At 37.2% G+C, this 26476-nt stretch overlaps 2 protein-coding genes across 2 annotated transcripts; both read left to right on the top strand.

The window, feature by feature from the left end:
- Nucleotides 1–4674: 4674 nt before the first annotated feature.
- LOC113782180 lies at nucleotides 4675–6395 on the top strand. Its single transcript, XM_027328089.1, has 2 exons — nucleotides 4675–5839; nucleotides 5935–6395. Exons 1-2 carry the CDS (start codon nucleotides 4675–4677, stop codon nucleotides 6393–6395), a joined length of 1626 nt encoding a protein of 541 aa, XP_027183890.1.
- A 5151-nt stretch (nucleotides 6396–11546) lies between these two features.
- On the top strand, nucleotides 11547–14007 carry LOC113782179. The gene is made up of 7 exons (XM_027328088.1): nucleotides 11547–11784; nucleotides 12016–12278; nucleotides 12365–12568; nucleotides 12865–12966; nucleotides 13058–13393; nucleotides 13523–13641; nucleotides 13851–14007. The coding sequence occupies exons 1-7, from the start codon at nucleotides 11547–11549 to the stop codon at nucleotides 14005–14007; spliced, it is 1419 nt and encodes a 472-aa protein (XP_027183889.1).
- The last annotated feature ends 12469 nt before the right edge of the window (nucleotides 14008–26476 follow it).

Genomic DNA, 26476 nt, shown 5'->3' with positions numbered 1-26476 from the left:
ATATGTTGCTTCAAAGTCAAGTATGGCTGTGTTTAGTACTGCTTACGCTTCCTTTTCGGTGTTTTATTCGTAGACCCATTATATTTATGTTAATTCCGTCACACCCCAATACATTTCTAGCTTCTGCAGTACGCAACATTTCCCCATCCCCCAACGGGTTTATAGGTCGCCACTTGCTTTTGTAGAAATATTCCCTTCATCCTCCGTACATATCAGCTTCTTTGCCATATTCTTTACCTTTCCACGTGCCTGCTTCTTTGCCATATTCTTTACCTTTCCACACCTGTCTTAGATTAGCTGAATACACTATAGATTTTACCCTTGAAATAAAGCTAAACAAGGTTACATAGATAGCTCCTTCAAGTTGCATAGAATTTGCTTCATTGTGTTTGAAATGTGCGTTCAAACTTTTGTAGCTTACTTTACATGCAATGATAGGACAAAGATTATCAATTATCTTAGCAAATGAATTTAAGTGCTCCTCATTATGACACAAAAATAAATAAATAAATACCATCAATTGCACTAGATATAAACTAGTATGTGAAACCTTCTTGAATTAAGTTCTGAATGGAATTACCACTGCCAGACACACAAACACCCAAAAAGAAAGAAGAAATTAAGAAATAGGTAGAATGTTTTTTATGCTTTGCTCTTTCTGTTGTCTTCTAACTTTAAGATGATGAAATAAAATTTGAGAGTTTCAGCAAAATAATGTGATAGGGTGATTCTAAATTTTTATGTATTCACAGAGTAATTGACAGGAGCCTTGAACTTCAAGTTGTTCTATTTGCTGATATAATTTTCAGTGGACAAACTGAGGGAAGAGGTTAAGGAAGTACAATACACTAGAATTTAATTTAAAGGTGAAATTTTGCCAAAAGTAATGTTTTCAATAATCTAGGCACGGTTTTAGTGATCACCATTTTAATCATTTACTTTTTATTTTCTATGAAATTGATAAATTCATGTATCTTTTTTCACCTGACTCAAACTTCTGAAATTAAGTTAATAGAATGGTCACAAGTAGCTACTTCACAGACATTTATTGATCACAAACACAAATAAAGCAAAAAGTAAGAAATTTGATATGGCCACATGCTGGAATGAGTAATAATACAAATAAAAAGTGAAACCTGGGCATTGTGATAGGCTCAGTATTTATTATAAGCTAAGATCAGACGAGTAGATTATGAGACATGTTAGGCAATAGGCTAAGATTCCAGGTAGTGTGGATATGAGTATCTTTTGGGAAGAGTTGTTATGCATCATGACTGGAAAACATTGACCACGCTTAGGATAAACTCAATTTAATTAGTTGAGCGAAGCTGGGTAATCTTTTCAAAACTCCATTAAAGTTTCTTCAATCATATAGCTCCATTATCTTGTAACAAAAAAGAGCTAAACTCGTCTGTGGTGAAGATGTATGTTCTTACTGCAACGTTTCTCACTATAACTGAATGCTTAGCTTATCTTTGTGAGCATTGATCCTTTTATTGGAAAATCAGCTTACCATGTTGCATTTCCTTGGCGATGCTTGCAGTCTCATACAGATCTGAAAATTACAGAGAATTCCAAGAAAGAAACCATAAGGCCCCCAAAACGCCTGAAGAAATCTCGTTGACTATCAATTACAATTGTAAGGTTCATCCTTTTTTTTTTTTCCATTTGTTCTCTTTGTATGCGACTAAGACCAAAAGTGTACACTGTTGAGGAGGATTAAAATAGTGTTAAAGAATCTGGTCCTAAGCAAATAAAGAACAGGTGTTGAAAGGTCACTATACCTGATTTCAGTATTCTTTTGGGGCACAGTGTGCACTAGTGTAAATATCTTCAAAAGCTGGAGCTCCAGTGGTGAGCCTTATGTATAGCATGGCTGGTTGACCTTTTACTCCAATCTGTAATGCATGAAATTCTTGAAATTGAAACTTATACTAAGCTGCTCAAAATGAACTTTCTTTGTAGAAACTGAAACAGGGTAGTCAGAAAGTTTGAGAGTTTGATCTTCATACTGGTGGACAAAATATTATGACTTGGGAAATTTGAGGATGTTGCATTCTGTGATTGTAATAGAGGAACAGAATAGCACTGTTTACAGGTGAGATCATCGACAGAGAAGAGGAGGTAGATGCTAGTAGTTCCCCTGGCTCTGCAGATTGGATAGGTTAAATTTGCTTATTTTCACTGGTTGCATATCGCCTGGCTGTTTTTGTGTGGCTAGAAATGTTGTAATGATGTTTTTGGTGTAAAAATTGATAAAACCTGTATGTATCAAATTAGTTTAAAGCATTCTCTTAATTAATGAAGAATGCACTTCTCAGAAAGTCATCTATTAATATTATCTAATTTTAAGATGAAGAATTGCCTATTTTTACACTTGGATGTGGTTGTTTTACTTTTGCAGGTAATTTATGCAGAACTATTATACTACTCTTCGTTATTTTATTTTGAACTCTAACTGCATGCTAGCTGTTGACCTTGTTTGATAGATGAACCATATGAGGAAATATATAATTGGAATGTGTGCAAAGATTTGGATTCCATCAGCAATATGCTCAAACTTGCACTACAACAAAAATGACCTTTCCTGACATGTCTATAAGGACATTTGCTGGTTTCTGCCATTATAGTAAACATATCATGACACTTATTAATAAATTCAATAATATGTACTATAATTTTTTTATTTTATCATGATATACAAATAATAATGTGCCTTTAGGCTACCTATGATGACACTCTAGAAAGTGTGAGATGAACCAAAAAAAAAAAAACGAAAAAACACAGAAAACGACATCGTTTTATTTTGGCTCCAAAACACTTGCTGAAGTACTGTGAAGTTTCATTTTGCCGGCAAAAGGACTTGGTGAAAATTTTCTTCTTCTCATCTCTCTCACCTCTCAGCATACAAGCATTCTCGGCCAGTCCAGAATGTTGGTAGCAATCGAAGCTATCTCCGCAAACAACCATCTTCATCTTTTCTAACCTCAACTTTAAATCCCTCGGCTAAGACATCTGGAAGGGCAGGCAGGAAGTAAAAGCTGAAGAACGGAGCTCTACATTGGGAAAGCGGGAAGATACTTCAGGCGCGCATATCTTGTTCCAAAATTGAAGTGGTAAACACAATGAAGCTGTTGCCCATAACCTGTTCGATAAAATGTCAATTCCCCCCTGTTTTTCATTTTTTTCTGTGAATCTCTTTTAATGTTAATATATGAAACATAGTTGTAAAACTGTATTGTATTTTTTAGTCTTTTTTCTTTTTTTTCTTCCCCTATCCATTTTCTTGTTGAACTTCCACCCCTCCCAGTTCAGGATGACATAGCATTCATGATCTGCACTCGTGCAATACATCCACCTGGTATCTAACTAAACACTCATGAATCTCAGTAGCCTTTTCCTGCCAAATCTTGTTCTTGTACTAAAATGGGACATCATATGTACTAATGGCAGCTGCCGGCTTACCTCTGTTGTTCATTGATGCTCCTAAACTGCATCGCCTCAACTTTTGGTACGCTTTGTTCCCTGGGGCTGCTGCATGCATTCTCTTATGTTTAATTGTAAGTTTCTTTCTTCCTATCATCCAAATGATTTTCTTTTCTGTGGTGTTCAAAGTGCATTAACGGTTTCTCTTAGCAGCCAATGTGCATTGCATATAGAAATCGATAGCTCCATTTTGCTACAAATAGCTTGAGCTTCTGCATTCCAGTAATGGCATAGCTCTGTTTCTTCCTGCTTCTCTCTTTACCTCCAGTAATGTTCATTGATGTTACCTGAAGGATAATTTCAAATTTTGATACGGGAAAGTCCTCAATCCAGAAGTCCTAAAAATTTTGCACTCCACTCAATAATCAAGAGGAAGAGCTGGGCAAAGTTTTCATGACTTCTATTTCTTGTATGTAGTCAGCTGATCAGGGAATGAATCAACAATGAGGAGAATGTTTAATTTCCTTTTCTACTCCCACAGTTGACTTGATTTTTATGATTATGTGCATGAAATTGTACTCCTGAGACCAAAAAAAGATTATGAGTATAAAATAAAAAGCTAGATAGATTCTCTTCTTTCTTTCACATTTCACTACACACCAGAGATGTATCTATACTTTGATGGAAATTTAGTAAGATTCTTGAATTTCACCTTTAGTCTTCATGCTCATGTGTTTGTTTAACCTTTGACATTTCAGATTGAAGTTAGGAGTTTTGCGAAGACGCGAGTGCAGGAGTTGGTACGAAGGGCTTTGTTCTGGTATTAGGTAAATAAAATTTCTATCCGCTTGCTTGCAAATTCTGTTTTTACAGCTTGTTGAGAAATTTTGCATTTTGTTGATTTCCTTTATTTGCTGGGCTGCTTGATTTAGTAGACTGTAAATTCTTGAACTTGAAATTAGGGACTTGTAAGCCATGGCCTGAGTTTAAAAAATCAGGGCGCTTCTTATTCTCAATGATTTTATGGGATTTGTCTAGTTTTCTAAGTACTAATGTGTAGTTGTTGTTTTCATGCTCTTGGAAGCTTGTTGGAGGACATTTATTTATATTCAAAGTATGGATAAAAGATGGATGGATTTTCCAAGAACAAGTGAAAAGTACGAGACAGGACTTCAAATGTTTCTAAACTTTGCATTTTCCAGATCAAGTTGTGACGGAAAGATTTTGTGTCCTTGCAAAGATTGCGGCATGGGTGTTTGTGTGACAAAAATGGAAGCATATGATCATTTGAAAGTGGTAGGATTTATCAAGGGTTATAATAATTGGATAGCACATGGAGAACTTTCAAACTACAATGAAGCCACATCTAATTCTGAAAATACATCAATTGGGGTTTCAAATGGGACTAATGACATGCAAGACTTGGTCCATGATGTATTTGGGATACCACATGGAACAAATGAATTGAATACAGAAGGGGACATTCCTGTTTCAGAGGCTGAAAAATTTTACAAATTGATTGATGATTCTCAACAGGATTTGTACAGTGGTTGCAAAAATTTCTCGAAATTGTCTTTCATTATTCGTTTGCTTCACCTAAAATGCCTGGGTAAGATGAGTAACAAGATTTTTAATATGCTTGTTGAGCTGTTGAGAGAAGCATTTCCAGAGGCCATGACTAATTTGCCGTCTTCTTACTATGAGGCTGAGAAATTGATGAATACATTGGGGTTGGGTTATGAAAAGATCGATGCATGTCCTAATGATTGTTCTCTTTATTGGGGTAGTGCTGAGAAAAGGACTTCATGCGAAACATGTAACGAGCTTAGGTGGGTTGCTTCAGAAAATGATCCAACTGGGGAAAAAAGGAAAATTCCTCAAAAATTGTTGTGGCATTTTCCCTTAAAACCTAGATTACAAAGACTATTTATGTCTTCTAAAATTGCATCTCAAATGAGATGGCATGAGGAAAAACGTACAAAAGATGGTTGTATGAGACATCCAGCTGATTCTCCAGCTTGGCAAACTTTTGACCATCTACATCCAGAATTTGCTAAGGATTGTCGAAATGTTAGATTGGGGTTGGCATCTGACGGGTTTAATCCATTCAACAACATGAGTTCTACACACAGTACTTGGCCTGTAGTTTTAATACCATATAACTTACCTCCGTGGATGTGTATGAAGCAACCGTACTTCATGTTGTCCTTGTTAATACCCGGACCATCCTCTCCTGGGAATAATATTGATGTTTATCTACAGCCTCTAGTTAAAGAATTGACCGAATTGTGGGATTTTGGCATTCAAACTTATGATGCATCCCAAAAAGAAAATTTTCAATTGCATGCAGCTCTGTTGTGGACCATTAGTGATTTCCCTGGATATGCAATGTTATCTGGCTGGAGCACTAAAGGTGAATATGCTTGTCCTGTTTGTCACAAGTTCACTCATGCACGACGGTTGACTCATAGTTTCAAATATTGCTATATGGTCATCGGAGATTCTTAGATAGTAAGCATAAATTTAGAAAGCAAGCCCAATTCTTTGATGGCACCGAAGAACATGGAAAGCGACCACCATTGCAAACCGGGGATATGATTGTGAGTGAATTGGGAGACTTGCAAATTAAATTTGGAAAACTTGTGAAAGGTAATCCGAAGCTGCCTTTCAATTGGAAAAAGAGGAGTATTTTCTTTGACTTGCCATATTGGAAAGATAATGTCTTAAGACACAATCTTGACTTCATGCACATTGAGAAGAATGTTTGTGAAAATATTTGGGGGACATTGCTGGATATTGAGGATAAAGCAAAGGACCATTATAATTCCCGCCGTGATTTGAGAGAAATGGGAATAAGAAAAGAGCTGCATCCCATTGAGACAGAACCTGGAAAGGTGTACTTACCTCCATCTTCCTTTGCAATGGATAAAAAACAGAAAACTATGTTTTGCAATGTGCTAAAAAAGTGAAAGTTCCAGATGGTTATGCAGCTAATGTCTCAAGATGCGTTCGAGTAAAATCACCAAGAATTTCAGGGCTTAAAAGTCATGATAATCATATCCTAATGCAGCAATTGATGCCTATAGCTTTGAAAAAGACTTTGCCAAAATCAGTGCGCTATCCTTTGATTCGATTGAGTAGATACTTCAGGCAGCTTTGTTCTAAAGTTATTTGTCCTCAAGATGTGGTTCGTTTGGAAAGTGAAATTGCCGTCATACTCTGCGATCTTGAGAAATGCTTCCCACCAACCTTCTTCGATGTCATGGTGCATTTAGTTGTTCATTTGGCAACTGAAGTGAAATTAGGTGGGCCGGTGTATTATCGTTGGATGTATCCTATAGAGAGGTACTGCTTGTAATTCTCATTATGCCTTAAATGTTTATTCCTTTTTTGCTTTCTTTGATTTGTGGAACTAATTAGAGAGGTTGGAATGATGATACTTTAGGTACTTAGGAACATTAAAATCTTATGTTCGAAATAAAAGTAGGCCTGAAGGTTCGATTGCTCAAGGGTACTTGGCAGAAGAATGCATTAACTTTTGCTCATTGTATCTTGCGGACTATGTTGAGACAAAATTCAATCGTCCAAGCAGAAATGAAGAAGTACATAAGGAAATTGAAGATGGTTTAGATATATTCTCTGAATCAGGACATCCTTTGGGGAGGGGCAAGCCAACAGTCTTTGATGCTCATATCTTGAGTAAAGCACATCAGTATATTTTATTTAATTGTGATGCTGTCACACCTTACATAGAGTAAGTTCAACTACAACTTGATGCATTAAAATTTTATTGTAGAATTCAATGCATGATTACAATTTTGACTCATGTACTTCTAGGCAGCATCGTATATTGATAGAAGAATGACATCCTCAAATTCCACAGCATCTAAAAGAGCGCTTGCACAGCGAAAATTTTGCATGTTGGTTTGCTGAACATGTAAGTAAAATTCTGAATATTAAGTACAATTTGAATTGTAGGACTTCAAATATAGTTTCATCTTTTTTTTATTTATTTATTTACTCTTTTTTTTTTTACAGATTGACAAGTTAGAACTTCCTCAAAATGTTTCGGTGTTGAGAGAGTTGAGGTTCCTTGCTAAAGGTCCAGATGTTGTTGGAATCCAACATGACAGGTTTGTTGTTAATGGATTTCGGTTTCACACCAAAGAAGTTGAGAAGAAAAGAAAAACGCAGAATAGTGGTGTTACAGTCAATGCAACAACATCCAATTTTGCAAGTATAAGGGATCAAAATCCAGTTTTGAGTGAACTAGTTTACTTCGGCGTCTTGAAAAAAATGATTGAATTAATTTACGGAGGTCGTCGGGTGGTGTTATTCGAATGTGATTGGATATCAAATGGTTCGAGAATTAAACAAGATGCTGATGGGTTTACTTTAGTCAATTTTGCAAACGTGAGGCCTCATGTTGAGCCATTTATACTCGCTTCACATGCATCACAGATTTTTTATGTGGAAGATCCAACTGATAAGGATTGGCAAGTGGTTATCTCTACCACTGCAAGAGCTGGATATAACATGGGGGACAATCATGGATGTTGAGACATATTTGCAAAGTGATGTTGGCAATCCTGTTGTTGAGAATGAAAATGAGGAAATTAGTTGGGTTCGTGAGGATGGACTCGGGATTGAAGTTGATTTGTCCCAATATAATCTGATTTAGTATCTTTTATAGTTGCTAAGCTTGCTGGCCCTATTCTTCTCTGTTTCAATTGCTAGGGGTCTACTAGTGGCTATCATTTATTTCAATTTGCAATTCAGGGAGTACAACTTAGTTATAACAGTTGGTATTATTTTTAAAATTTTTTGAAGGTCAGCGCCAATTAGTTGCCTATGTTTCGTTGGTCTTGTATTGTTCTTTGAAAGTTAAACGTTAGAATTTATCTTCCATAGGAACAGATGAAATTTGGACCTGGACATTGTTTCATTGTTTCCCATGTAAGGTGTTAGTTCAGTAAGTGTTTTGGCTTTGTATTCTGATTAGTTTTGCTTACAGAAGTGGCCTTTCTTTCATTGATACTCCTATGGTTTGGGGAGAACAATTGGCAACGTACGGAATGTGCAAATCATTTCAGACCAAACATAAAACTATCCAACTTTCCAAGGAACCCATTACTCATTTTAAGAGCCCAATGGGCTGCATAAATACTGGTCATTATTTTATAAGCAATTCCATTAATTGTAAGCTGTAATATTACATTTGTGAATCATTATATTATGGCCAATTCTTTTTCCCAATAACCCGAGGTCTAATTTTTTATCAATAGAAATATTTTGAAACTTTAATCTATAAATTTCTTAAATAATTTTTTAATACCATGAAAAAATTATTTTTTAAACCAATAACAATACAAAAAGTTAATTCCGATAGAGCTTTCTAGTCCAACTGATCTTTGATCGAATTTAATCGGTTTAGTCACAATTTTAGATTATCCTTCACAGTGAAAAGGAGACACGATCGAACCGATCAAGCACGATCAAACGATCAATACGTTAACACAAAGTTCAATGGCAATTGCTTAGGAATTGAAAACATTGAATATATATATATATATATGTTTATGTTCAATCAATGCGTTGTAAGTGTAAGCCTAAGGTTAATTATTGAAAAGTTCAATATTAAGATCTTGTAAGTGATAGGAAGTTTCTAATTAACACAAAATTCAATGGCAATTGCTTTGGAATTGAAAACATTGAATATATATATATATATTCAATTTTTATGTTCAATCAATTCTAATCCCAATGTTTGTCAATGGAAACTTCATGTATTCACAAGTTAATTTTCTTGTTTCATAAACTAATTCGATCCTTCCAATGGCTTGTTAGACTACAAGCCGTACATAATTGCTAGCAGCATAAAATAAATTGAGTAAGCGAAAACATTTTGATTAAAAGAATGTTTTTTGTTAGCTTCTCTTGAATTTTTAATTATTTTTATATTTTTAGTTGTTATATTACACTGTATATAGCTTTAACAAAATTTTTATTTGTTATATTTTTAGTTGTTATATAGCTGTAACAAATTTTTTGATTGTTATATTATATTGTATATAGCTCTTGCAAAATTTTTATTTGTTACATTTTTAGTTGTTATATAGCTTTAACAAAATTTTTAGCTGTTATATTATATTGTATATAGCTGTAACAAGATTTTTAGCTGTTATATAGCTTTAACGAAATTTTGCCCAAGCACACAAAAATTGCTATTAGTAGCGCGGCAAATTGAAAAATTCAAGAGGCTTGACTAATTTACTTTGGCGTCATTAGTACCGCCTTTATTTCAGACATCTTCTCCCTCTCTTGTTGTCCTCTGCCTTTGTCCTCTCTCTCTGTTTCAAGTTCGCACCACCAATTTGAGTCAATTGCCGTCCATGAACTCGCACCCATTTGGGTAACTTGGTTGAGCTCGCACCAGGCAAATCCCTAATTCGACTGTTGTGTTGGCTTGGTGGCAACAAATCAGAAATTAGGGCTTCAAAGCTTGGGTGGTGGGTGGAGTTCAGATCTTGAAGCTTGGGGAAACCGAGAAGTTAGGGATTCAAGCCATAGTTTGAGGTAATTTCAGTATTTTGTGTCTAATTTTGCATTGCATGGTAGACATGTTCTTGCATTGCATGGTAGATTTAGTTTTTAGGCTATTCGATTCCCATCTCTGACAAGCATCTTCTCCATTTCTGAGAAGCACATTTCTAGGTAGAGTGTTTGCTTTGGGGGGTGGTGGTGGTATATTCATTATCTGGAATTGCATGTGAAATTCATGGTGAAAAATCTAATTTTAATGGCTGGAGTTTTGAGTAGGAAATCGCATGACTGTCATAACACTTTCCAGCTTAACCGATGGAATTTCTTGGAGTTGAGTGGATATTTTGGTATAAAGTTTGCTGGAAAATGCTGGTTTTATACTTATTTTGTCTGTTATGAGCCTGTGGGTGTGATTTGTGGCTGGAACTGAAATTTAAAATGATTAAAAGTTGAAGGGAAAAGAAAACTGTGATAACCGAGAGTTGTTACTTGAGTTACAGCTTGTTATCTGAATTTTCTATGGAGAATTATGCTAGGATTGCATGGAATATGTTTATCTCTGATCTTATAGAATATTTACTTGCAAAACTAGTCGGATAATTACTCCCTGCATGTTGAGTTAGGAGGAGGAAAGTAAGGAAGTTAGGGGGGGGAGGAAAACAGTCTTGTACTTGACTGTTTAGCTACTGAAAATCTGCATTTAGCTGAGGACTGAATTACGGTTGCTTTTGCTGGAATTATGTGTTGAAGGTACATATTGTTTGATCCAGATTAAGCAAGGATAGAATAAATACTGAGTGCTTAGTGTTTTCATCCAATAAAAGATGAAATGTTAATGAAACTTAGGAGGTATATTGCTGGAATTTTGTTTGCTCGCTGAAGTGACAATGAGTTGGGTTTGATATGGTGTATTTGGAAACTCTAAGGCAATCTGGTATATAACATCTTGACCCTGTCATTCATGATTCATTTTAGTAAACTTGAGACCTGAAAAGCTAGTGAATTTTGAGAGAAATTAAACAACAAAGGTGAATAAAAGTTGAGTTGGCCGAGAAGGAAGAAATGAAAAGTTTAACCAGCTTTACTCTTTGAGTTGGGTTGGAAATGATTTAATCTTAGTTTATATATCTCACAAGACTTTAAGTTTGGTGTGTGTGTGTATTTGTTGGTAGAATACATTATCCTTAAATCCTTAAGCTGCAGAGGTTGAAACAACCCTCAATTATAACTACTTAAGTGCCTCAAATCCTTAAATTCAGAGTTTACCTACTCAGTTTTGTAGAAAAATTGGTATTAAAAAAAAAGAAAATTTACATATCTCAGATCATCGGCAACTTAGTTGCTGCACTGAATCGTATATTCCCCATTTGTTTCTCTATTCTGTTGACAGCTCCATAGTCTTCCCCTGGTTTATTCTTGAAGAATGCCATTTGTTACTTGTCATGCCAGTTTATTGTTTAAGTAGTACTTCTTTATAATAGCATTTGTAAGTTAAAGAAACTATAGGTAGAGTGTTTGCTCCAATAAATTTTAAACATTTACATTTGTCCCTTTCTTCACTCAAATATTATGCAGGTATGGCCCGTAGAGGTCGAAAATGTAAGCGCGCTGCAAATGGATTGAGAGATGAACCAATTGAGCAACCTCCCTCATGTCATGAAACAAGGCAGCAGCCTCCACTTGGAACAAGCCATGAAAATGTAATTGAACAAGTGCAAGGAGAAGCTGCTCGGGCACCTCAATCTGCAATTCAGAATTCTACATTGGGAATAATACATGAATCAGGTGACCAAGTCACTCAACAAGCTGATGGAGGTTAGTCGCATGAGCACTGCCAGAACTCTCCAATTCAACAATCTCCACTTGGAACAAGGCATGAAGCAACTGAAGAAAGTCCAAATTAGGATTCTCGAGGTCCACATTCCAGTGACACCACCTTCATGTCATGCAACTCGGACAATGCAGGTATTACTAACTATTTTGAACCAATTCCAGAAGTGCATTTTGTTATGTTCATAACTTGCACATTTTTCTTATTTTATACAGGAAAAGAAACTACAAATGATTCAAGTGAAGTACATCAGAAAACCCGAGGCCCTACATTTATGAAAGAAATTTGGGGTCGGCCTAAGGAACTTCCACGGATTGAGATTAAACTCGATGACAATGGGATCCCAATAAGTGAGAAAACCTCTTTCTCTGAATTCTTGGGCAGTTTGGCTAGGAATGGTATGTATTGTCCAGTAGATGTTGAAACATGGCTTAAGATGCCAAGGAAACTTAAAATGGACATGTTAGAAGTGATAAAGGTAATGGTAGCTTTTGTATTATGTATGCTTTGTACAAAAATTACTGTGAAGTTGTGTTGATTTTCTTGTTGCTAACTACGTTTTAGGAAAGGTTTGCTTTGCCTATGGGACTGGAAGCTTGGACCTTAAGATCAATTGGCAAAAAATGGAGAAGCTGGAAGGCAGATTTAAAGGCTAACTATTTTGATCCTGCCGTGCCAAATGCTGAAGCTCGGTTTCAAAAGGACATAAGGGTACGGGAAGAGCAATGGATCAAACTTTGGGCTTATTGGAAAAGTGAAGAAGCAAAGGTACAAATCAGCTACAACATTCTTCATAAAGTTGTGTTTATTCAATGCTGTAATCTTGCTTTTGATTTTGAAATTTAGAAACTAAGTGAGAAGAACAAGAAAGCTAGAGGGGAGAAGAAGATGAACCACACAATCGGAAAAAAATCATTTGCTCATCTTCGGAACCACTTGGTGATACCTCATCAACTTTCTAGTTGCTAATTTTTTTTGCTCGTACATGTTTCATTATGTTAGCTTGTTTTTTAATTATATGCTAAATGCTAAAACTATAATTAAAACGATTCAATTTCTTATAGTCCAAACAGTTGGGAAGACCTCCTACTAGAGTAGAAATATTCAATAAGTTTTATACCCATGCCGATGGAACTCCATCAAGTACCATAGTTGCTGAGAATTTGGTAAGGATCCCAGAACACAAGCCTATCAATTCTACCATGGATGTTTTCAGACAGTCTTTTGCAATAACAAGTGTTTTCCTTTATTATGTAGGAAAAACTGACTGAGCTGAAAAATCAGCTTCCATCGGATTCGCAAGATCCAGTTGGTCGTGATGATATATTTGCCCAGGTGGTTGGGCAAGACAAACATGGTCATGTTCGCTTGTTTAGTGACGGTGTGAATCCAACGGACTTATGGGAAGACATTCCTAGTCGTAACACATACTACCGTATAAGTGTTCAACAACAGTCAACATTGGTCCGTTTGGAGGAAAGGCTTCAGCGACAAGATGATGAAATAGCCAGCTTGAAGAAAATGGTTTTAGTTCAACATGGAAGGGGCTCTCCAATTGACAGCCCAAGACATCCTTCATCATCATCTAACAATGTGTCAAGCCATGCTCCATCGCGAGCCACGTGACCTATTCGAGTAAGTATTTACAACTTCTAAACTTTTGCATTTGTAATCTGGAATTTGGCATGAGTTTGATTCTTGTACTTGTTGGATGTTTGCTAGGTAGGGAATATGGTTTCACTAAAAAGTTTGTTTGACCCAACAAAAATCGTGGCAAAGGGATATTTACGGAGTCTGAATCCATTGGATGAGGTCGGGGGACAAGCTCTTGGGCCAAACTGGTGTGAAATACATATACAAGTTGCAATGAGTCCACGTGAGCAATTGATTAGACCGTATGATTTGCAGCAAACAATTCAAGATGCACTTGGTGCACCAGTTGCTTGGCCTTGTCATTTGGTGAGATATGCACTTAAATACATAGCAGATTTTCTGGAATTTTAGTTCTAGCTATAATGATCTAATGATCCCCTTGGTCTTTTGTGCACAGGTGGAAACAGCTGAAGAATGATGGGGACTTCATGGTTATGACTGAGGACTCTCAACAAAATGGAAAGTTTGGAAGCTACTTCTACTTCTTTCAACTTGTTAGGGATGAGAGTCTTTTAGTTTGTGCACAAGAAAGTCTTTCAAGTTATTGTAAATGACAATCTTTTGGTACTGGTTTGGAATTTTAGTACTTGCTTTTAGCACTTGTTTGCGATTTTAGCACTTGTTATCGACTTTTAATTCAATGAATTATATTTCAGTATCGACTTCTTCTTTTACATTGCTATCTGCATTCTGCTCTTTGGGATAAATTTACAAGTCCCTTGGGATTCTGGTTGATGGAATGTACAGCAGGGAGGACTAATTGCAGGTTGCTTCCATATAAAAAAAAAAATAGAGAAAATTCTCCTGGCAATTAAAAGTGTCAGCATAGCTTAAGCTTCGAAAAACACTAATAACAAATGGGCATGTCGTCCAACACATTGTAGATTCACATGGCTATGTGTCCTTAAAGCCATATATTAAGACAACTCAAGATGCCTTCATAAATTTGATATCCTACTGATTCCCTACTGATGTCCTAACGCTATATAGACACTTTCTATTATCACAAAAAAAGGATTTTGTTGGCAGAGGTAAAGATATAGCAGCATGGTTTGCCTGACACATTTGAATGCTGCTAAAGATTTGAGGCTATCCCCACATTGGAAGGGACAACACTCGCCCTGGGTGTCAGGATAGATAAAGTGTCAGGTTAGATATTATATACTGACACCTTTAAATGCCGCTAAAGGCCTTTTTTGTTGTAGTGTTGGTTTCAATTAAATCAGTGAATAAGTAGATTCTAACGCAATTATACTGTTTATACTACAAAAGTTGAAAGATTATATATGTAACTTCAAAAAATCTGAGGACTCCAAGGCTCTTATGTATGCTCAATTTATCGAGTTCAATCCACTATTTGTTTGGTGCTAAATCGGGAAACTGGGCAAACACAGAATACAGGTGAGAGCGATTTCCAGGTTTTTACTATGTTTTTATTGCTGATGATTGCTTTTGCTTCTTGGAAGCAACCCAAAACTGATCAGATTCTGCAATCATGTTGTAAAATCTCAGGAGAAACAATAAGCGAAAGCAAGTCCTCTTTGCTACTTTCCCTATTGCATCCACTGGTTTCCCTTTTGTGAAATGGCGCCTGACAATTTTAAAAGGCAACTCTTGTTAATAACTAGTACCCTAAAAAGCTTTCATATAGGTCTCTTTTTTTCTTTTTCTGCTCCTCCATCCAAACCTAAATTCGCATGATATTTTCAGTCAATAAGTTGAAAAATTCTATCTAGTTCTTTAGACTTTTGGCATTCAAGCTCAATTCTCTCCATGCAACAAAGAATCAAGAAAGTACAAGGGACCGGCTGATACAAAGACCCGTTGCATCTGCCAACCGAGGGTGTGAATTGAACTGGGGAAAATACCCATTTGCCATATTTGGCAGTTAAGGTGGCCCTGAAACCTTTGTTGGAGGCATCATTGGCGGTCTTCCCATTTGCGGCTTTGACTTGAGTGTAACTGCAGCGTAAACAGTACAAGAACATATTCCCATTGCGAGAAGAACCTTGGGATTGATTCATCAATCTTGGTGCTTATTCCTTTTTACTTTTTGGTGCCATTTATTCTGCCGCTGATTCATTTACTAACTATTCATCTCCTGCTGCTAAGACAACTTTGTCATCTCACACTGTATTCCTATAATAACTCCTTGGATTGTCCAAACTTGTCCAAACTTATTTTAGTTTCCTTATTTCATCTCCTATCATCTATTATGGTTTCAGGAAGTAGTAGAGGATTTCAACAAGTGCTTGTACGGCACATTTTCAACGACGCAATCGGTTTATAGAACCAACTACTCTTAGAGTAGTTGTCCATCAAGAGAGTTAAGAGTAATTGGTCATCAAGAGAGTTTTAAAACTCTACTTGTGTATATGACAGGTGTCGAGTCTATACAATAATAAAAATCTAACTACTACCAAAGGCAGTTAACAATCAATTCCTGGTACTGGAACAGGGACTTTGGATGTGCAATGAGTTACTTGATTTACCCTAGCTCTGAAGAGTTTGTTTAATCCGATATACTAGAATTGACTAACTGACAGAAATTATTAACTTGAAGACAGTGGCAAGTAGGGTTGTCTCCTCAGGGAATGGGCAGGAATTCGTTTCTTTTTTAAGCTAAGGAAAATGGGGGATTTAAATGGACAATAATAAAGAACAATAAAAATTAAATGCAATTTGATTAACTCAACAATACCAACAAGGAATAATTAGATAGAAACAACGGTAAATAAAATTCTATTCAAAGGTTCAACTTCTCAGGACTGGTCCAAATATATAATCACTGACGCAAAGATATTCTATTCCTCCATTACTAGGTTAGTTAAAGCTACCAACAAGCTCTGATAGCCAGTTTTTCCTTACTCTTTCGACAGTCAAGGTACGACTGTTGACTATCTCCCTAACCAGAAAATAACCCTGGGCACGACCATAGGAGTTTAATTTACCGATTGCATTAGTAATTAGAAAAACCCAAGCCTAACCAATAAACATGCTAAGAGGGTTTATTTAAGTTAGATTCTATGTTTCCCCAACATGAACCCAATTATATTGGTTACCACTAATATTAACCAAAGGAACAATTATGGATTCAATTTAGTTAATTTGGCAGTAGATTATTCGGCTAATATAAACACCGGGCCCAAGATATTCGATCAACCAACTAATCGTAAACACGTAATTCAGGAAACATAAAAATAGTGATGAAGAAAAGGAAATAAGAAAAATCGATTCGATCTCACATATGATTCTAGACCATGCCTTTGAGTTGACCTTTGAGTAGACAGAGGGTTTAATTATGTGTCATAGAGGAATTTCCACAAAATAGCCAAGAAAGAACAAAGAACGTTTTCTTCATAGAAATTCACAGAAAAAGGAGAAAAACGCAAAGTGAAAATGAACTGCAGAAAATTTCTCCCCTTCTTCTTTTTAGTTCTCAATTCCTTCTCCCAATATGAAGAGACGGCCTAAAACAACTGGTTCTGCCCTTTTTTTTTCAGAGTGACCCCACTAGATTCCTAATTTGTAGCTAACTAATTAATCCCTCCCCCAATCATATCTTAACAGACATTCTAATAATTAAAAGATAACAAGGGAATCTCATAATACTAGTAGACTACTAACAGGGGCGGAGGGAAGGGGGGCCAGGGGGGCAACCGCCCCCCCTCCAATTGTTAAAAAAAAAAATTCTGAGTAAAAATTTTTTTATTATATTGTTTTGCCCCCCCTCCAATTGTTATAAAAAAAAATTTCTAAGTAAAAAAATTTTTATTATATTGTTTTGCCCCCCCCCCAAAATATTGATAAAAAATTTCACTTTGCCCCCCTCTCAAGAACCCAAACAATAATGTTTGAAAGTTATTTGGACTTGGTCCAAATAACAGAGACTCGCCCTCCCTAATTGCAATTCCTAGCTCCGCCACTGACTACTAATCATCCCAATTGAAGGAGTCAATCCCAACATTTTCGGAAATCAGCCTTGATGCATTTTTTTGAAACCTTCTCACGTGCACTGAATCCCGAGAATCTGGACTTAAAAGTTGGAATTATGCGCGCCCTCGTCTAACAGGTAAAAATCTTCAACAATTATCTCTTTAAACCTTCTTTTGTCTTCAAGCCCCATGATAACCACCAATTATCAAAATTCCTACAAAAAAAATGAATTAGTGAAATATCTAATCCTGTGAGAGAGAAAACATTAATAAAATTAACATATATTTTAAACCCAATCAATCTCCCCCACATCTAAGTTATGCTTGTCCTCAAGCATATACTAACTCAGAGATGCAATCAATATATCGAACAATCTCTAGCAATTCATACCAAAATAGGCATCCAACCTTCCCCAACAACATTCATCAAAATTAGAATATACCAAATTTGACAATCCTCATAGAAAATTTAGTGTATGCACTCATTCACTCCAAAGCGTAAAGGGTTATAATTAACTCTCAAATCGACACAATGGAGTGACATTACTATAAACGTGCTCATATATCGCATCTCCACCATTTAATTATGAATTAAATGCAAAAATCAAAGGGAATTCACAAGGTTGTAATGGGGATCGGGTAAAGGGGTAGGATAAAAAGGAATTTTAACGTGTAAAAATGTCAAAGAAAATGACCAAAAATTCATTGCACAGGTTCTTACAAATTTTCACCTCCAAGGCATATCAACAACCTAACAAGTGAAAGTAATTGTCGGCACTTGTCACAATATAAGAATTATACACGAAAGCACATTGCAACATACTTTGTTTTCTGGATTTTTTTCTTCTTTTTTTTCTTTTTCTTTTTTTTTTTCAATACCGACACCTTAAAAATCAACTTCACTTGTCATACTTGCATTTCTAATTTACTGCCTCTCAACTAATATCCTAAATTCCCATGCAATAAAATCAAAGCATTTGTTTAACACAAGATTCAACGAGAAAGTTTAAAAGGAGGTTTTTTGGCTAACAATTAGGGTTATCAAACAAAAAAATTTGTTAAAGGCTCAAATTGGCTCACTAAAGGACAATAAAATATGGGTAAGTTGCTTTACGAAAATCAAAATTGGTTAATCTTAAGTGCCCTCGTCATTTTAATGCATCAAATTCAATTAAATGTGGTCTTGACATGCATAACTGAGCAAATTCTAGAATGACAAACCATATGCAATAACCACTCAACAAACGAAAAAAATAAGCCCAAAAATCTCACAAGTGGTCAAAATTATGTCAAGTTCAGCATATTCATCATTGAGAAAAATAAAAATACCTAATTGGCATGAATTCACTACTTACGATGATTGCATTCATCATAGCCCAAAAATTAACAAGAAAAACAAGCGTAGCCTAGTTAATTAAGATACACCCACCCCCACACCTAAATCTTACATTGTCCCCAATATAAGCAAGAAAGAATAAAAAAAGAAGTAAAGAGAACAATGACACGTCCCTAAACACGGAGGAGGGTACCAATGGACTAAGACTCAAGAGGAAAGGGTGGACGGAAACCCACGTGGTTGAAATACTGAGCGAAGTTCTGTGCCATACAAGACACCTGGTGCTCGATCCGCTCCAGTCGAGAATCCATCTGATGTAACTGGAAGCGGAGATTAGATGACTGCCTAACTTCAGAAGATGATGGTGGTGGTGCTGAAGTCGAAGGACCAGGAGCATCAGTAGAAGTACCGTCAGTATGAGAGGCGGTGGCTTTGGAAGCTTTCCGCTGTGGTGGGAGCTGGATTGGCCCTGGGGAAGTGAACTGGAAAACACCGTTGACCTACTGAACTAAACTCATTTTCTCCAAACAAGCCAAATCAAGGGGTTCCATATTGCATGCCAAATGCAGATTATGATTAGTCAAATCCATAACTCCAAGATTAACGGCCAAATAAGTCATAAATGGACCCAAAATTAATGGCTTATTTTTCTTGTTCAAGACAGTTCGGAGGTGAAAAGCAAACCAGCAGTCCAAGTTAACATCAACAACCATACACCAAATAAAAAAGAACTCCAATTTGGTTAAAGTACCCGAACTGTCCTTCCTACTCGAGAAACTATAAGCCATGAAACGGTAAAGATAACGAAAAACGAGGTTCTTGAGGTAGGAGGCCTTAGATTGGCTAGGATCATAAAATTGGATGTCAACTGACAAATCTTTCCAGTAGCCAGTGTTATGGGAGAAAAAAGGTTCATTGTATTCACAGGCACTCTTCATATATTCAGTAGATTGAGAATATGGGATATCAATAAAGTCAAAAGCCAAATTGAATTCAGTAATGGACTGTTTGAATTCTTTACCCATCAATTGAAAACGAACCACATCAGGAGTCATAACAGAAAATTAGTGAAGCTCAGGATGAATTTACAAGGAATAATTTTCCTTGTACAAGCGCTACATACTGTTCCTTATCAGCTGCCTTAGTGAAGGTCAAATGCCTACCAAAGTGGGTTGGGGAAGAGAGGTGAACTTCCTTATTCCTCACGAGGCGGGATTGGGGACCACCCGAAATAGTTGTTTGGAAAGGTCCACTCAAAGGAATAGTGGGTTGGGGTAAAGAAGTGCTGGCTGTGGATTGCATTTTAGCATGCTTTTTCGTCATTTGGGATAATAATGGGTCGACAACAAGCGAGAAATCAGTGTCACACCAAACTTAGAGAAAGTGAATAGGTATGGGTGTAGTGCTTAAGGCACAAATTAGAACCCTATATTGTTCTGATCATTCAAAATATGTCCAGTTCCAAATTCACAGGAAAGACCCCAAACACAATCAACCTTGATATCAAATTAAACAGACATCAAGGAGTAGCAAAACAAGAATTCAGAGTATCTCAAAAGGCACAATTTATTTGTCATCAGCTAAGAAATCAATAGTCTGTCCTCAGTTAAGAAAAAGAGAAAATTAAGGAAAGAAGCAACCTGATGTAAGAGCAGACAGTGAGGGACTAAAGTTGAGCGTCGGCGATGGACAGAACGGCAAGCAGCCAGCGAATGACGAGGGACGGTCGCATGGTGGCGGTAGCACAGAACGGTGGCCGAGTGCATGCGCTACAGTAGATAGCGAGCCTGGGCAACAGTTGCACGGATGCAGTGGCTGACGGCCTGAACGACGCGAACGAAACGGACTAGCCGCGTGGTGGAGACGGCTTAGATGTGCGCGCGATATGGCGTTGTTGGTGGGTGGCGCGCGAACGGCGGGCAAAGTGCGACGGTGGAAGGCAGCAACGGGAAAGGGAGAAAAGGGAAAGGAGAAGAGAAAGAAAAGGAAGAAAAAAAAGAGAAAGAAAAGAGAGAAGAAGAATAGGGCACCCCCTTTATATATGTGTATATATATAGAGAGAGGAAGTAAGAAAGGGCAATTTCATCCTTTCACTTTTTTTTTTATTTTCTATTTTATATATATGTATATTTTTAACACTGTATTAGACGTGGGCACGCCTAACTGCCCTCGAATCTTCTGACCAACCCTTGAAAATTAATACCAGGTGGTCACGCCTAACTCATGTCGAGTCTTCTGCCGAAACGAAGAAAATTCATGCCTTAGGCATGACCATCTGGCGTGGGCACGTCTAACTAGTGAAGGGTCTTCTGCCCACTAAATTAAAAATTCATTCCTTAGGCGTGACCACTAGACGAGGGTACGCCCAACTATTCCTGCCACAAAAGCAGCAAATCGCTTAATGCAACTAACACTTAACAAAAACTCTAGAAATATAAGAAAACTAAAACAAAGGGCCTTGGGTTGCCTCCCAAGCAGCGTCTTTCTTTAACGTCTTTGGCTAGATTTGGTCGGAACTCTTAAGTAGAATAAATTGGATTCTTGATTTGCATGAACCCAACTTTCTCAACGGAAAATCCTTCATAGTAAGGTTTCAGACGATTGCTATTCACCAAGAACTTTTTTCCATCTTCAAACTCTGGATCTTCACTACACCAAAATGAAAAACATTAGTAACTACAAACGGATAAATCCACCGAGAATGCAACTTACCTGGAAAAAATTTAAGTCTCGAGTGATAAAGAAGAACTTTTTGCCCAACCACAAACGTTTTTCTCAAGACTTGTTGATCATGAAAAAGTTTGCTCTTCGCCTTATAAATGAGTGCATTCTCATAAGTTTCATTTCTCAATTCTTCCAACTCCTGCAATTGAAACTTTCTATGTACTCCGGCTTCCTCGAAATCCATATTGCACTATTTAATCGCCCAAAATGTCCTATACTCAAATTCCACCGGGATGTGGCATGACTTCCCAAATACTAATCTATAGGGCAACATCCCAATTGGCGTCTTGTACCGGTTCGATATGCCTATAGTGCATCTTCCAGTTTTGAACTCCAATCCTTCCTGTCCGGATGAACCATCTTCTCCAAAATCAACTTAATTTCTCTATTTGACACTTCAGTTTGACCATTCGTCTGCGGGTGGTAAGACGTGGATATCTTGTGAAGCACATCATATTTTCGGAATAAAGCAGTCATTGTCTTGTTGTAAAAGTGTGTTTTCCTGTCACTCACCATAGCTCTTGGCATTTCAAAGCGAACAAAGATGTTAAACCTAACAAACTCTGCAACCACTTTAGAATCATTAGTTCGGGTGATTTTCGCCTCCACCCATTTGGACACATAGTCAACTGCAAGCAAGATATATAAGAAATCATAGGATAATGGAAAAGGACCCATAAAGTTTATGCCCCAAACATCAAAAATTTCAACAAAAAATATAGGACTTTGAGGCATTTGGTCTCTACGCGTAATATTCCCTACCCTTTGGCATCTATTACACGACTTACAGAATAAATATGCACCTTTAAAAGGGGTAGGCCAGTAGAAACTACTTTCTAACACTTTACAAGCTATTTTCTTAGGTCCAAAATGTCCTACACATGTCAAAGAATGACAAAAAGTAAGTATAGAATGAAATTCATCTGCTCTAACACACCATCTTAACACCTGATCCGAGCACTGCCTCTAAAGGTAGGAATCATCTCAAATGTAATACTTAGCATCACTTTTGCATTTGTCCCTCTTAGCCTTTGGCCAATCTGCAGGTACTTGATTGGTCACTAAAAAGTTCATAATATCAGCAAACCAAGAAATAGAAGAATTAACAGAAAATAATTGTTCTTCGGGAAAAGTCTCCCTCAGTGGGGGATCCTCCTTAGCGGTGAGCAAACGACTCAAGTGATCAGCAACTAGATTCTCCACCGCCTTTTTATCTCGAATCTCCAAGTCGAATTCTTGGAGGAGCAGAATCCATCTAATTAACCTTGGTTTTGCGTCCTTCTTGGTTAATAAGTACCGCAATACTGCATGATCAGAAAAAACTATTACTTTCGCACTCAATAAATAAGACCTAAACTTTTCTAAAGTAAAAACAATAGCCAATAATTCTTTTTCAGTGGTAGAGCAATTAAACTGAGCTCCATTTAAAACTTTTGATGAATAGTGGATCGCATGTGCTGCTTTGCAAACCCTTTGCCCCAATACAGCCCCCACTGCATATTCACTTGTGCCGCTCAATATCTCGAATGAGATGTTCCAATCTAGGGGTTGAATGATAGGTGGTGATATCAAGAGCTCTTTCAATTTGTCGAACGCCATTTTGCACTCATCGTTGAAGTCAAAGGCCACTTCCTTCTGCAATTACTTGAACAACGGCGCTCCAACTTTTGAAAAGTCTTTGATGAATTTTCGATAAAATCTTGCATGACCCAAAAAGAAATGCACTTCCCATACTCTCACAGGATAAGGTAAAGTAGAAATAAGGTCTATCTTCGCTTTATCTACCTCTATACCCTTAACTGACACCACATGCCCTAGAACTATACCGTACTCTACCATGAAGTGACACTTTTCTCAATTAACCACTAAGTTAGTTTCTATGCACCTTTTCAAAATCAAACCTAAATTATCAAGACATTCATCAAAGCTATCACCGTAGACACTAAAATCATTTGTGAACACCTCAATAACCTTTTCTACATATTTAGAAAAAATGCTTACCATACATTTTTGGGAGGTTATTGGGGCATTACAAAGCTCGAAAGGCATTTTTGGGTAAGCATAAGTACCAAATGGGCAGGTGAAAGTGGTCTTTTCCTGGTCCTTCGGTGCTATCGTAATTTGAAAATAACCTGAAAAGCTATTCAAAAAACAATAATAAATTCGACTAGCCAACCTTTCAAGCATTTGGTCAATAAAGGGGAGGGAAAAGTGATCTTTTTTGTTACGAAAATCAATGCATTGGCGCCATCCCGTAGGTTTCTTAATTGGGACCATTTCGCCCTCTTGGTTTTCCTCTACTGTCACCTCTGTCTTCTTCGGAACTACCTGAACGGGGCATGCCCAGGGACTATCTGAAATAGCAAAAATAATGCCTACATCTAGGAGTTTAAGGATCTCCTTTTTAACCAATTCCATCATTAATGGGTTTAACTTTCGCTGAGCCTGTCTCACTAATTTTGCATCCTCTTCTAGCCTAATCCGATGCATACATGAGAATGGATTGATTCCTTGATGTCTGCAATGGTCCATCCAATAGCCTCCTTATGATCTCAAAGAAGTCAAACCGGTTTGTCCTCTTGACTAGGTGACAAGTGTGCAGAGATAATGACTAGTAGCGTCATTTTTTCTCCTAAGAACACATACTTCAAATGGCTCGGGAGAGGTTTGAGCTCCAACTTTGGTGCCTGTACAACAGAAGACAACAACTTTTGATAAGTTTCTGGTGTAAAAGAGGAAGCAAGTTCATACCTTGGAAAAATAGATGGAAGTGAGTGTAATGCTTCAACCATATGTCGTAGTTCATCACTCAATTCTACATCAAGAGTTGTTCCCAACTCAAGATACTTAGTCAAAGCTATCTCCAGTTCCTCCTTAGCATTAAACTCAAAAACTCCCTGCACAAGTGGGTCAATGACACTCAAAGCAAAAATCGAGTTAAACTCTTCAGAGTACCTCATGGCATCAAAAAATTAAAATGCACAGTCTCTCCATCAAACCCCATTGACAAAGTACCCTTATTTACATCAATTTTAGTCCCAATAGTCAAGAAAGATCTACCTAACAGAATAGGTGACAAATTCACAGACTTTTCATCTCCCATATCTAGCACATAGAAATCAGTTGGAAATACTAGTTCATTTACATGTATTAAGACATCTTTAACTATCCCATCCAGATAAGCATAAGTACGGTCCGCTAATTGAATTATGATGCTAGTTTTTTTTAATTGCCCAAGATTTAAGGAAGTTTAAATAGTTTTAGACATTACATTTATAGATGCTCCCAAATCTAGCATTGTTTTCTTAATTGTAGTATTTCCTATCTTACATGAGATCATGAACATACTTGGATCCCCATACTTGGGTAGGAGCTTCTTTTGGAGTACAGTTGATACGTTTTCTCCCATCACCATTCTTTCATCGACCCTTAGTCTCCTCTTATTAGTGCACAAATCCTTCAGAAACTTTACATACCTTGATACTTGTTTGATTGCGTCCAACAGGAGGATGTTTATCTCCACTTTTCTGAACATCTTCAGAATCTCTTTCTCCTTTTCTGGTTTCGTTGGCTTCTTCAACCTGTTAGGAAAAGGTGGAGTATTAGACTTATGATTCACAAGAGAGTCAGAGATTATCTTGAGATTTGAAATTTCCCCTCCTTCTTTCTCAAACTTCTTTTCTATTTGCTCCTCACTCTTATCTTTAGGGACTATCGGCCGGGGCCCTTCAACTTCTTTACCACTTCTCAAGGTCATGGCGCTTACGTTCTTTGGGTTTGCTTCGGGTTGGGATGGCAACTTTTAAAAAACATGAGACTCTAGATGGTTAATTGCAGTTGCCATGTGGCTTACTTGATTATTCAGATTTTTCATGCCAGACCTTGTCTTGTGTTAGAATTAAGCAGTACTTTGCTGGAATTGGGTGGTACTTGCGGCCAAATTCTTGATTAGATCTTCCAAGGAGTTTCCTACATTGGAGGATAAGGGATGGGCTTTCGGCTAATATTGAGGCTGAAACCCTGGCAGTCTATTCTGACCAAAATTTTGCTAGTGGTTCCCTCCGTAACTAAAGTTCGGATGATCCCTCCAACCCGGGTTGTAAGTGTTGGAGTATGGATCATATTGCCTCCTTGGCGCGGGTACATTGTCAGCTATGTTGACTTGTTCAGGGCTCTCCTCTAGGAGCATTGAGCACATATCAGTAGCATGTTTCATGTTGGTACAGATCCCACAAACGTTAACTTGTTGTGTATTTCTTATAGCCAATTGTCGGACAAATGACGTGAGCTCCGACAATTGCTGCTGAATAGACGAACTTTCCACCTCATTCACTCGATGAGTAGGGATATTATCTGTGGGGTCAAATTTTTGTGAGTTCTGCGCCATTTCCTCAATCAACTCCCATGCCTCTCCAGGGGTTTTATTCACCAGTACTCCACCACTTGTGGCGTCAATGATATTTCTGTCATACAAAGTAAGACCCTCGAAAAAATATTGAATTAACAACTGGTCACTTATCTGATGCTAGGGATATCTGGTGTACAATTTGTTGAACTGCTCGCAGTACTCGTATAAGGTCTCCCCTGGCTGCTGCTTAATGTCATATATCTCTTTTCTCAGCCTAGCAGCTCGGGAAGCAGAAAAATATTTCTCCAAAAACTTCTTCTTCAGTTGTACCCAGGTGGTAATACTACCTGCCGGCAGATAGTACAATCAATTCTTAGCCGAGTCCTTGAGAGAGAAAGAAAATGCTCTCAGCTTAATTTGCTCTCCAGTCACCCCGGAAGGTTTCGTACTTGAGCACACTACTTTAAATTCTTGTAGATGCTTATGGGGCTCTTCACCTGAAAGACCATGAAAAGAAGGTAAAAGATGAATTAATCCAGATTTTAACTCAAAAGAGATATTTTCATTCACATTAGGGAAGGTAATGCAAAGTGGTTGCTGAGTTAAGTCAGGAGCAGCCAACTTTCTTAGTGTCCTGTTATTTGCCATCATATACTCTCCTTGTTCTGAATCGTTTGCAG

Source organism: Coffea eugenioides, chromosome 9 (genome assembly GCF_003713205.1).
Source record: "Coffea eugenioides isolate CCC68of chromosome 9, Ceug_1.0, whole genome shotgun sequence".
Classification (NCBI taxonomy): domain Eukaryota; kingdom Viridiplantae; phylum Streptophyta; class Magnoliopsida; order Gentianales; family Rubiaceae; genus Coffea; species Coffea eugenioides.
This window is presented reverse-complemented; position numbering and strand designations above follow the sequence as displayed.

Excerpts from the sequence above, each read along its gene's own strand:
- LOC113782179 (XM_027328088.1), top strand. The coding sequence starts at position 11,547 with ATGGCCCGTAGAGGTCGAAAATGTAAGCGCGCTGCAAATGGATTGAGA. Across the intron at positions 11,785-12,015 it reads CACTCAACAAGCTGATGGAG|GAAAAGAAACTACAAATGAT; the intron begins GTTAGTCGCATG and ends TATTTTATACAG. Across the intron at positions 12,279-12,364 it reads ACATGTTAGAAGTGATAAAG|GAAAGGTTTGCTTTGCCTAT; the intron begins GTAATGGTAGCT and ends ACTACGTTTTAG.
- LOC113782180 (XM_027328089.1), top strand. The coding sequence starts at position 4,675 with ATGGGTGTTTGTGTGACAAAAATGGAAGCATATGATCATTTGAAAGTG. Across the intron at positions 5,840-5,934 it reads ATCTGGCTGGAGCACTAAAG|ATAGTAAGCATAAATTTAGA; the intron begins GTGAATATGCTT and ends GGAGATTCTTAG.